Source organism: Pteropus alecto, unplaced genomic scaffold (assembly GCF_000325575.1).
Source record: "Pteropus alecto unplaced genomic scaffold, ASM32557v1 scaffold164, whole genome shotgun sequence".
In the NCBI taxonomy this organism is placed as follows: Eukaryota; Metazoa; Chordata; class Mammalia; order Chiroptera; family Pteropodidae; genus Pteropus; species Pteropus alecto.
Genome location: NW_006439568.1, coordinates 25,284,098 through 25,296,965, shown reverse-complemented (window position 1 = coordinate 25,296,965; position 12,868 = coordinate 25,284,098). Strand labels below are relative to the sequence as shown.

General features: G+C 53.7%; 1 protein-coding gene across 1 annotated transcript in view; it reads right to left on the bottom strand.

The window, feature by feature from the left end:
• The window catches only part of GDF6 (growth differentiation factor 6), a 15,742-nt gene extending 3,482 nt beyond the window's left edge, over positions 1-12,260 (bottom strand). Inside the window, exon 1 of the mRNA XM_006916671.1 lies at positions 11,837-12,260. Coding sequence (XP_006916733.1) covers positions 11,837-12,260 — 424 coding nt within the window. The remainder of the gene's footprint in view (positions 1-11,836) is intronic.
• Positions 12,261-12,868: the final 608 nt, after the last annotated feature.

The following is a 12,868-nucleotide window of genomic DNA, read 5'->3' as shown; positions in this document are numbered from 1 at the left end:
TCTGCCTATACCCTGCTCTTTCTCTTCTCATACCAGCGCCATCCCATGGTTTGATAGGCCTCACCTGCATGCATGCGGACACCCTGGCCCACAGGTCCAAGCTCCCAGGTGCATGTATTGGTGTTGTGAAACATTCTTAGTAGGACAGACCCAATGGAGACGCTGCCCAGGCCCTGGATATGGTCTCGGAAATATTTGGGTAATAACTCTGTGGCTCAGGTGCCACAATAGAGTAGTACCTCTCAAAACCACTAAACCTGCAGGGGTCCTTCCATCTGCACCCTTAGCTTCATACCAGAACTTGTTAGAAATATAAACTCCCTCAGGCCCCAGAGGTTTGTGGTGAGGCCCAAAATTTGCATTTCTAGTAAGTTCCCAGGTGATGCGGATTCTGCTGGTCAGAGAACCCACGTTAAGAACAACTAGTTAAGAACAACTAAACTAAACTTGGCTCTTCAGATTCCCCACCATTTGGGGGAGGGCACCATTGGAGACTGACAAAACTGAGCCCTCCAAAGCACAGGGCCCAGGGCAGGGTCAAAAGCAGTACTCACAGAACCAAATCACCTGCTTGTCCCAGCCTCTTCCTGACCCCCTGCCCCCAGCCACCCTCATATATTTTTACTCTTTCAGTCATATGTTCTTTCTGTGGGTCTCCAGAAACTATAACTCCTAAACAGAGGGTCCAAGAAGGTGGCTGCTCTGTGCAGCTCCCCTGCAGACTACATTCCCCACCTGTCTGGACCTGTTCTGGAGCCACGAATCAAGAAATAACCCAGAGGGGGCATCTGACCTGGAGAGTGCACACACCACAGTCCACTGCAACCCTGCAGACACTGTGCTTGCTAACCCAGCATCACAAGGCCTGGTCCTGCTGCCATGGCTGCCTGTGGGTAGGAAGCTGGCCGTTCACACTCCTTTCTACAAGCCTCCTCTCCCATTAAGTTTTGTATAAATGAAAGCCAATGTCATCAAATGACCCTTTCTCCTATGCCTCAACTAGAAACATTGTACTTTTCATTTCAAACTCTGTGACATTTTCTTACATCCAAAAAGTGAATCCTATGCTTTAAGCCTTTAAATGAAATTGATCAGTAATACACCGTGAAAGTTTTTGTCTTTATTCTTGCTTTTAACTTGCACCAACCTGGTTTGTTACAGCTTGGCTCACGCCCCAGGTAATTCAGCGTTTGTTGAGTATTGGACATGTACACCTGTCAAGTTACAATCGCTGGATTTGTGCTTATTAACTTCCCCTGGTGGGTGGTAGAGGAAGGAGGGGAGAAGAGAAGGACAAGCAAACCACCTGTATATTTGAAGAAAATTCTTCATAAATAGGTCAGCCTATTTTGAGTTAAGAGCAAGTTGGTAAAAGGCCAAGGACACCTAAAACATGCACATCTGGGGTGGGATTAATTTTTAAAAGTAAAGAAGAAAGCAAATAAACAAGAAAAAGAGCTAATCATTTGCAAGATAAGGCTATTGTGCCCATTTTAAGTGAGGAAAGTGGCTAAGAAAGGTAAAAGCATTTGTGCGGGGTTACAGTAGTGGCTGGAGGAAACTAGAGAAGTAAACACCAGGTGGGAGAAGAAAGAATGTCCATGGCATCAAAGGACCCTGGGGAACCTGAGACCCACGAAGGCGGCCTAAAGAAGGAATACACAGCGGCGGGAAACGCGCCTTGCTCGCCCACCTGGGCTGCTCCTGCGGCAGGCGGCTCCCTTGGACCACCATGCAGAGGGTTTCCGAAAACCTGCCACTTCGTTTGGTCTGGGGCAGGAAGGGTCCGCACTACATTTTTTTCCCAAGACATCTCTGAGATATGTGCGCAGACTGAGGTCCCTCTTGAGGGTCTTAGTTGGATTTTCTGTCGCTCTCGGGCCCAAAGGTGCGCCCGCGGCTCCAGCTCTCCCGACCCCAATGGCCCTTAGCGCCACAGACTCTACGCTCCCGGACGCTCCTACCCGCGAGTCCCGCTCGCGGTGACCCTGGACCGCTACTGTCCAGACGTCTAGTCGGCCCTGCCCGACTCCTCCAGACGTCCCACCAGGCGTCCCGCCCATGTCCTCTGAAGGCACAGACCCTGCAGCTCAGAAAGCAGAGATGACAGCGGGCTTTCTCATCCCAACTCCCCTAGGTGGAGATAGAGGGAGCGGGATAATCACCATCTTTACAAAGGAAACTCCACAAGTCTTTACAGCTAAGGCTTTCTCGCACCCCTCATTTCTGAGCCAACAGCAGCAATGAAGCTTATGGGCACTCCCTTTGTGCCAGGCACGTGCTCAGGGCTTTGATGGCCTCTGCCACTGAATCCTCATCTCGACCGTCCTGGGGCTCCAGGAGGTGTCTTAACTTGCCCACTATCTAACAGCTGGTAAGGGACAGGATCTGAAGTCTTAGTTCTAACCCCCACCTTCAATCACGAGGCCACACCCCTCTACCAGGGTTCTGATAGGGCCATGGAGCAAAGATGAAGGGAGGAAATGAGACAAATTCATTATCAATGCCATCAACACAAGGTGGGCTGGATTTCCCCCAGAATGAGCCACCAGCCCTCTTCCTTCCACAAGCTTCCTTTCCCATTATGTCCTGTATAAATGAGACCTCCAGGTAATTTGTACTCCAAGGATTACCTTCTCCTGGGACATGGTTATCTTCTGAGCATCCCTCTGTACTCTTGTCCTGAGTCCAGCCTCTGCTGAGGTCTGAGCCTCTCAAACTGCTGAGCTTGCTAAGCATCCTCAAGGAGGCTCGGATTCAGGAAGCAGTCCACACAATTCAGCCTTTCCAGAGTGCTTTTGCTTGACCACCCAGTAAAAGAATCATAATAGCAAACACTGATGTAGCACTTACTATGTGCTGAACATAATCTAAATTCTTAACTTACAATAACTTGTTTAAGCCTCAAAACCACCTACGGGGAAAAAAGATATCACCATTATGCTCATGCTATGGATCAGAAAACTAAAACAGAATTTAAAAGTAACTTGCCCTATACAGTAAGAGGTCCAGCTCCAGTATCTGTACCACCGCCCTGGACACCCAGATCTTGATCTCTATGCTGGGTAGAATCCTTGAGAGGGCTCCAGCTCTTTCCTGCTGCCCATGCCCATGCCTGGTCTCCAAGAGTCACTCACTCTCTAATTAGCAGAACTGAAAAGGTGACAAAATCACAATTGGGATTTTGAAGGAGAACTTATAAAGAAACTTAATTTTCTCCTCTACGAAATGAGGATAATAACACCAGCTCACAGTCACTGAGGGAGGAGTGGCAAATAAGATAAGGAGTAGGAAAGATGTCTGACAATGTGTCCAAATGTTAGTTACTACTGACACCTGTGACATGAGCACAGAAATCGGGAGTCTAGGAAATACAGATTTGAACCCTGACCTGTGACTTAGTGGCTGGGTGACCTTGGATAAACTGGGTCATGTAATCTCTTCTAGTCCCATATGCCTCATCTGTAAAATGGGAGAACCACCTCTACTCTGTGGAGTCATTGTAAAGGTCAGATTCAAGGCACCAAGAGCAGTGCATAACACACAGAGCGCCCCATGAATGCAGCCAGTATTATTACAACTACCTGCATCCAGGTAAGAGAATATGCACCTGGTCTTCTCTTAGCCTTCTTTGAGCAGGTGCAGTTCAGTTCTCTCTGGAGGACTTCCAGAGTGGTGGAAAGTTTCTGGGCAGAAGGGACAGAAAGAGAAGCAGAGGCTTCCAGTTCCTGCTCATCTAAGTTCCAGAGAAGGCAAGGCCCATAGAAGCCGAGTGTCCTCTGCCCCGCATTACCTTTATCCTTCTCAATCCCCAATGCCATACCAACCACTGCGATCTCTCCCACCATGTCAGGGGAACAGAGGCCCTCCAGCTGAATCTCATCAAGGAGAGGGCCCTCCTTGTAGGTTCTCTCCTCCATGGGATCAGGGCCAGCGCTAGCCAATGTGCTAATAGTCCATATGCTAACCCACTTGGCTCCCTGGCTGGGTGGTCGCAGCCCTGAGACGCCTGGCAGTTAGTCTTCTTGCCCCCGCCCCGGCCGCTTTGGTGCTCTTTTGTGAGGCACAATTTGTCAACAGAGCCAGTTCTGGGGTGGTGGTGGGGGGCAGCGATGTTCCTGATCTTCTCCCCTTGGTAAAGGGCCAGGCATGTGTTAGAGGGGAGAGGGGTTTATAGCACTGAATGACCCCTTGGGCTGCAGGACGACCCGGCCAGCCGCGAGTCACCGGCGACGTTGCTGTGATCAGTCTGTCCGAGCATGAAACTCCTCTTTGCCACTCTTAATAGCTCAGCTCCTTTCTGTATCTCTTGGCTTCCCCAGCGTTTTCCCCAAGAGCTTGCCCTGCATTTCTCATCTTCTTTCCTCCTTTCAACGACCAGAGGGACCCAAGAGAGTCCTCCACAGAGTCTCCGAGAGGCTTTTCCGCCCTCTCTCCGAGCATCGCGAACCTGTGTCCTCCTTCCTGCCACGAGCCTGGGCCTTATGAACCCACAGGATTAAGTGGGTCTGGACGCCTGCCCAGATCCCGCAGAGAAATCCCACTGTTAGCCCAGCAAGCTCTGGATCAGCGTGAGGCAAATGAATGACGTTGGGAGGGAGAGGAAAAGGTAACCCTGACTTCCACCCGACCGAAAACATAACTCCGCACTCCCTCAGAGTCTCAGCCTCCAACAGCAGTAACGTCACTGTTTGGGGGGTGACGCGGACCAGCCCTCTGTCCTAAGCCCTGGGCACCTCCAGCAGGAGTTCGAAGGCGCTTTAGGGAGACTTCTTTGTCTCCCTAGAAGAAATGCATTCATTCATAAAGTAGTTTACATGAACTTGGTACAAACCATCGCAGTCGCGCGTTCGTGAGAGGGGCCCCAAGAGCCTGAGATGCCAAGCTGAGGTCAAGGACACTTCACAAGACGTCTCTTTTCATCGTGGTCCCACCGTGGGCTCCCGACCATAGGAACCCAAGTCTTAATTTAACATCACTTTAGATGAATCCCAAACAGAAGTTCGGCACGGTCGCCACACGCTAGACCCACGGCTTCCCACCTTTCTGCTATGCGAAAGCAGCTTGCGCCCCTCAGGTCTGGCGTTCCCTCCAGGTCACTGCCCTTGCTTTGGACCAGCGCGTGCAGGGCCTGGAACGGGTTGATTTGCCTGGGGCCGCTCTCCCTGCACCATTGACCAGCAGGGCCTCCCGGGAGTCCAAGGAAGAGCCAGCCACAGGACGGGGTGGGCGGACGTGGAAGGAGAGACTCGCAGACTTGAAACCGCGGTCTGGGCCGGAACATGATCCGACCTTTGGACTTGACAGCTTCAAGATCAAAAGTAGAAGGAAAGTTTCTCACCTAGTGTGCTTTCCCCTCTTATCAGTTCTGAGGTTGCAGGTGGGGGGAGGACTTTAAATTGGCGTATTGTTGTGGTTAGGATGCTGGACCTAACCACAAGGGTCCTGCACAGGAGAAAACTCAGTATTCTTTAAAGTGCTAGGCCCTGGCGTAGCTTCTGAAGAAGGGTTTGCTCTACTCAGCTCCACTTGGATTGACTCCCGAAGTCAAGCCATAGCAAAATGAGATTCGTGGTGGCAGCTATGGGCCAGCGTCTAGCATCTTTCAATATCGTCCCCACAGGGCATGGGAGCGGCAGTCAGCTGGGAATTGAGGTTGGGGATGGACCAACTTGCAGGGAAACCAGATTTGCAAGGCAGACAGACGCGCGGATTCTCGTTGGTTCCTACGTTATTTATGGAGCGCGGGAGGGTGGGGTGTGTAACCGCCCACCCCAATCCCAAAGACAACACTCCACGCTGACCCCTTTAGTGCTTTCTGCTTGGCTCCCGAAGCTAAATACCGCCAGCCTAGGCCAGAGACCCGCCCCTCTCCTCTCCAGAACACCCACTATCGGGTCCCTAAACTGTGCCCGGCTCCTAGGCTCCCCGGCCACTGGCTGCGCAGCACGCGCAGTTCTGGGAACTCTGGCTTGTGACTCCCGCAGCCAGCCAGCTTGCTGAAAGCGCCTGCAGCCCCTCACCCCAAGCGCACTGAACCCTCGGCACTCAGCAGAGCTAATGGACTGTCCTGGAAGGAAGGGAACAACAACCCTGGAACCCATTAGGCCGACGAGGACCTATTTAATATCTGTAAACAGGAGACACCGTTTAACAGACATTGAATTTAAAAATAAACAGCCAGGGCTTAATAAGCAGGGGAGAGAGGTAGAAGATGTCAAGCAAAGAAATGGCGCGGCGGGTGCACATTTCCGCTTTCCGCCCCTCGTGCGCTCGGCTTAGATCTCCTCCCGGGGTCCAGAGAACATCGTTTGAGTAGGGTTATTCTGTATTCAAGGGGTTATCGAACTAATGCCCTTCACTTCACTTAAAGCCCCCAGGATTATTGTTGATTTACTCGAGGTCGTTTGATGCACGCAGCAGTCCTGGCGGGAAACAGAAGTTCTGCCCTATTTTTTTACTATACCGTCTCTCCGTCCGATTCCCTTCTTTCTCTCCCCACGCCGCCCCAAGAATACGTCACCAGTTTCAAGGAGATGTGCAGCCGCCAGAACCCACGAAACCTCCAGCTGAGAAAAAAAACAACGGAATGTGGAAGGTCTCCATCAATGCAACACCTGAGGGTTCCGACAACACCCATCCTCTCTGGTCAGAAGGGGGAGCCTTCCCGTGTTGATTCAGTTTACTAGGATAAGGATTCACAAGGCCTGTCGTGGGCTGTGGCTTAGGTTTTTTGTTTGTTTGTTTTTCTAACAAACATGGATGTTTGAGACAAGGATGTTTGAGCGCATTTTTCGATCCCCTCCCCCACCATCAACTCTACAGCGCAAACTCCCGGAGCCAGAGGACCTACCGCGTGGAGATGGGGGCTGGGGAGTGGGGGGTGACGCCCCGTGTCCTTCTCAGATTAGCCTCCCCTGCCCAGGAAGCTCGCTCAGAATTCGGGTGCAACTTGCATTCTTGCTGCAGAAGACACTAGATGTTCCTAGCTTCTTGCTAAGGCGACCCTTAAGGCCTTAGGGATGGGGGTGACAACTGATTTTTAACTACAAGCCAATGGCTAAAGGGTTGGCTTGTGGCCTTAGTGTTTTAATCACTCCAACCAGAAGAGCAGAACAAACTTGTGGTTAAGGCTTCCTTCCCTTACCTCCGGGCTTTTTCCAGGACCTTCCAGTTTACCTGGCCGGTGGAGGGTCCTAAACCTGCAGGGCGACACGAACCCCGCGCCGGCGCACACGCGGGCTCGCCCTCACACGCACACACTTGAATGCTCAGCAATCCTTTTCCAAGGCTGTTGCCCCCTTTCCGGGGAAATAAAGCCTAGATTGGAACCTTCTGCCGGCTCCTTCACTTGGCCGTCTGGTCTGCATTAGTGTTTTTATAAGGGACTCAAACAAATCGAATACAAGGTCACCAAATAATTAACAGTTGTGAATTCCCTCCGTCCCCATTAAAATACTTCCCTGCTTATATTTCATTTTCCGTTTGCCAACGACAACAGGGTCCGGGCAAAAGCGCTGCTGCTTTGATTACACCACTCTGCGGCCCAGGTCCACCCAGAAACTCTCTGTTTTGCATAAACATGCTGTACCAGACAAACTTCAATCGAGGGGGTTGGGGGGACTATGCGGCTCTTAGAATGCCCTCCTTGTAGCCCGGCTACCCCACCGTTGTCCTGCCCCTGCCCCCTGATAATCACGACCTAGAAGGTAAACCTAGAAGCCAACAAACAATCAGCAGCAAACTCTCCTGAGATTCATTTCTAGGGTTCAAGGATGTTCCGATCTCGTTTTGGTTTTTATCTGTTCCCTATTGCCTTCTTTCTGAGAGCACTATTGTGACAACGACCACCAAAAATATTTTTAAAGAGGATTTTTATTTCAAAATCTTCTGGAAACCCAACTCATAGCAATATTCTTAGACTCATTTTGGTTTCCTCATCTTTGGGAGGTTTTTCGTCCCTCTCGTTGGAACTTCGTGGCACTTCTTGCTTCATAAACTGAATATTCGAGTTTTGTTTCTCTCTCCCTCCCCCCTCTATCTCTCAGGCATGTTGAATTCATAGAAATTCTAATTGTCTGCCTTTCTCAGGCCTCGGGGTATGGAGTCCAGTCTTTTAATGAGTTATATCTTGAGCTAACTGTAATTTCCCTATATCCAATCTGGTCCATTCCGGTCCTAGGACTGCACCGACACACATAGGTACAAATTTTCTCATCTTTATGGACCGCATATCATTTTAAAGCACAATATGGAGGTATTTAAAAAGATCGGGGGTAACATGCCTTTTACAAGGAATATAAAGAGGAAACTGCACAGAGGAACTGCACAGTCAGACCCTTAAATCCAAAGTTCCACTCCAACTACTAACTGTGTCTACAGAGGAATGTTAGATGACTTAGGAAATCTGCCCATTGTTTTACTTCTGCTTCTCGCCACCATCCTTTAGGAACTTCCTCACCCCTTACCCTATCCATATGGTGCCATAAGCAAGCACGCAGGGTCTAGAACCAAAGATGAGCTTCGATCTCTCACTAGCTGTGTGACCTTGAGCAACTTGGTTAACCTCTTTGTCTTCCTTAATTCACCTGTAATACAGTGATCACAGCACTTCCCCCAGGGATTGTTGTTAGAATTAAGGGAAATAACTTTTGGAACAGATTTTAGCACAGCATTTGGTACAAAGTAAATGCTCAAATACCTCTAAGTATTTGGAGAGCAAACTAAAAGAAGGAACATTAGAAACAAAAACAAAAAACCTGTAATAAGTTCTCCTCATGGCATTGGTGGCGGGGAGGTAGGACAGAACGTGCTGTGTTAATAGACCTAAAGCGCTCTTCATTCACTTTGGACAGAGGTTTTCCGCGCCCTCCCACTCTTAATCGCAGGCTTCAGGTGTAACTTTTGGGGTTCCAGTTTCCTGGGTGAGGAAACCTTTTTACAAATACTGTACGTGAATAAGTAGTTCATGCCTCCTTTCTCCGAGGGACCCCTGCTCCTCGAAACCAACCAAGCCTGCCATATTCGATGGCGATTTAAATATCCCCGAGGCAAGGCGCCAAATTAACGCGGCTGGCCCAGCTCTTGGCTGGCCGCTGCTCCTTCCTCCCTGCCCAGCCATCCACTGGTTGGGGGAGGGGATGTTGGAGGGTTTAGCGCGGTTAAGAGTCCCCACGTGAGAGGGGCGGAAGTCCTCGCCAGGAGCCGGGGATGCGCGGCTGGCGGGTCCCTTCCATCACGGGAGACTAGACACCGTTTGATGTGTTATGACATGTACCCTCAATTAGATCGCTGAGTTGAAACACTCCAATCAGGGGCCCGATGCTAAGCAAGCCCCGGAAGGTCCAGCCCGAGGTCACCGCCGGTGACACATCAAATCAAAATCAGTGAGAGGGAAAGTGAGGCTTTCCCTTTATCAAGCTGGGGCTGTAGCCTGCACTGTTCCCCCTCCTCTGTGCGCCCCCTCCAGCCCGCGGCTCCGCACTCCTTCGCCCCCGCGCGGCGTGCGACTAGCCGCACAGCCTTCTCAGTCGACAAACTGCCTTTCTTCGCGTTTTCTGGGAACGTGAGGGCGTGGAGGAAACCGCACCTTTGAGGCTGCGGTCCAGGTGTTCACGCCGTGTCTCCTCTGGCTGGGGACCGCGTGCAGCTCCAGCTCTCGACGGCATTCCGGAGTTGAAACCGGACGTCTGGATCTCGGTCCGGCTAGCCTGGAGACCTTGGCTCGGGAACAGAGGCCCCCAACCCCCACCCCAGCCTGGGCGCACAGCCAGGCCCTTCCCTACGTCCGGCGCCCCGGGGCGCCCAGCATAGTGCCCCTGGAGGGGCTGCGGCGCATGCAAGGGTGAAACCAGCCTGTGCCTGCCCCGGACCTGAAGCCCCCAGAAACTCCCCCACACTTGCTTGAATGCCGCAGGCTTCGGTAGACACCTCTGAACCGCCTGCAGGGTCTCTTGGTCCTGTGCCAAACTCGGTGCAGAGAACCAGCTAGGGGTGCCTGCTTGGGGGAGGGGCAGAGATTCTTGAAACTTCCCTTCCGGGAAAAGAAAGTGCTTGCCCAACCACCCTCCAGCCTGGACCTCCGGGATTTCTTCCCTTGGGGAAAGGCTTCTTGAGCAATTTTCTCTGAGCGTCCTTAGTCCCTCCTTCGACTAGGGTGGTGGAAAAGGCAGACGATAAACAGAAGATTAGGAGGGAGGGAGACAGAGGTAGAGATGGGGGAGGTGAAGGGAAGTTGGCGCGCTGCGCTGGCAGCACGGAGGCCAGGGACCCAGTTCCAGCGCTATGAAGAAGCCACGTGTATTTGCAAAGAAGACTTTAGTAATCCTAAAATCGCCATAAAATACCCAGCGTTAATTTGCCGCCCGGACCTTTCAGCAGCTCATGAACCTCGCTGACCTCCGGCTGCAGCGGCGAACCTGGCGAGGGCAAGACCCTTGCCCACAAAGAAGGTGGCTGCAAAGGAGGAGGCTGGGGTCTGGAGCCCGGGAAGCCCCAAGCCGTCAGCCTACTCTAAAAAGCTTCGAGGACGTGCGGGTACCCAAAAAGCAGCCCTGGTGGAGCAGCCCTCTCAGCCGAACCCCGGCGCTCGCAGGTTCCTGGGCGACCCCAACTTTCACTGACGGCAGTGAAAGGCTGGGAACCCGTCAACGCGCGGAGCTAAGTCCGGGCAGGGTGGCAGAGCAGATAACTGCCTAAATCCCGCTTCTCTCCTCCTTCCTTTCTTCTCGTCCTCTTCTTTCCCTTTACCCTTCCTTTTCTTTTTCTCCCTCCTTTTCTGTCTCCTTCCACGTTATTGTCTCTCCTCTTCAGGAGCTGAGTTCCGGCGCCTGTGGATCCCTCCCTAATTTCTGGGACTGGGGGAAGCGCGAGGTTATCTCCAAAGCAGTCGCTGCGCTGCGGTGCTACATAGGCAACAAGAAGGGGGTACAGGGGTTCCGTAGACACCTACCCAGGCACCCGCGCCCGCAGAGGGGACCGGTGACAGGCGCCCTGGTAGGAGCACAGAGAGAGGAGCGCTAGCTGGCTGAGAGAGATGGATGAACACACCCGTGCATTCATGTGTACCAACAAACTCCCAAACTTAGCTGCCCTACCCCTGCCCCCGGCCGGACTTGCCAGTTGCTGCCCCCGCCACTCGGTCGCGGCGCGCTTCAAGAGCAAGAAAGCCCGAGGGCGCTGGGCTCCCGCCGGGTTGACGACAAGCATCCCCACAACCAGCACAGGGACGAGCGGAGAACCCTTGCAGCCGCGGGGCCAGGGCACTGCCACACGCTAATCGCGGACTCGCTCCTGCGACCTCCAGACTCGCTTCTGCCGGCTTTTCCCGGAGCGGAAGAGGACTCGGGGCTTTCCAAGGCTCACTCACGCCCCAGGGCCCGCCGGGTCCCCCTGGCAGCTCAGGCCTTATACCACGCACCCCGCACCACCCGGGACCCCATGGTACGGATTCCGTCAGTCCCCGCCGCGACCCCTCTCCAGCCCGGATCATTTGCCTGCCACCTCCCGTCCTCCACGCTTCCTCCACCAGCCACCAGAGGAGCGGCCACCACGCAGCTTTCTGAAAAAGATAACAAGAAGGACGGAAGGGAGAGAGAAAGGAAAGAAGGGAAAGAAGGAAGCGAGGGAGGATTGCAAACTAATTAAATCTGCAGCCGCATCCAGAAACTTACTAGGGCTTGAGGGAAAAAATTAAAAAAATAAAAAATGTAAGAAAGGGGGAGATGTCCAGAGCGAGAAGGGAATTCACAAATGCAACCTTCTACCAGAGCTGGAGCAGCGCCCAGGCTGCGGAGCTCCAAGGAGAAAGGAGTCGGGCATCTTCTTTGCCACTTACCTAGTCCCCTGTCTACAAAGCTAGTGATCGTATTAGCCGACTTGGAAGACTGGAAAAAGCTGGCATTGATGCCCAGCTTCTCGGCGATGGAGTAAGTCCTGTAGATTGACAGCATGTACTCGTGGGGCACCACGCGCGGGGCCCTGTCCAGAAGCTCCTGCGCCTGGGGCTGCTGCGGTGGCCGCCGCCGGGACTCATCCTGCGGCCGCGGCTGTGACTCTTGGCGTTCCAGGGGCTCCCGGGCCGAGGCACTCTCCTGCGGCGCCCGTGGCATCTTCCCTTCCTTGCGGCTTCGCATTCCCTTGGCGGAGCCCAGCTCCGCTGAGGACAAGGAGGATGAGATGGAAGCCTGCTGGAAACCGGGCAAATCCCACAGGAAACTGACGAGGAAGACAGCCGAGAGCAGGACCCTGGGAGTATCCATGGCGAGCGAGTGGCAACGTCTCCCCAAGAGGCGGCAGCGCAGGGCGCGGGGGGCACGAAGCGGCTGGACAGCGGCCGGGCCCGGCTCCTCTGGCTAATTCGGAGTGCGAGGAGCCGGGTCCCAGTCACACAAACCCCGGCCCTGCCACGCCCCCTCCCGCCCCTAGCTGGGAGGGGAGGGGAGCGGAGGGTGGGAGGAGAGGCCTGGCGGTGCGGGCCGGAGGTGTAGGGGAGAGGGGCCGCGGTGTGCCGGTGTGGCAGGGATACGCAGCGCCCCCGCGGGACGCGCGCGGGGTTGCTGGGAGGTACGCGCAGAGCTGGCCCCGGGCTCTAGGTAGGGGAAGGCGGGCGCGGCCACCCCGCGACGAGGAAGCCAGGGGCACCAGCAGCACCAGGGTCTCCCTAGCATTGTCTGAAACTAGGTCCCTCCGCAGCGCAGCGCGGTATCTGGGTCCTCCAGTTTGCCAGGAGCATGAGACCCCGTAGGAGGGAAGTGACAGCGGCGCCCTCCAGAGACAGCTCGGAGCAGCCACCACTGTAGCGGACTGCGCGCAAGCTCTGGGCGGTGGTACCTTCCTTCCTCGGCGTCAACTTCCAGGCTGTCCATTC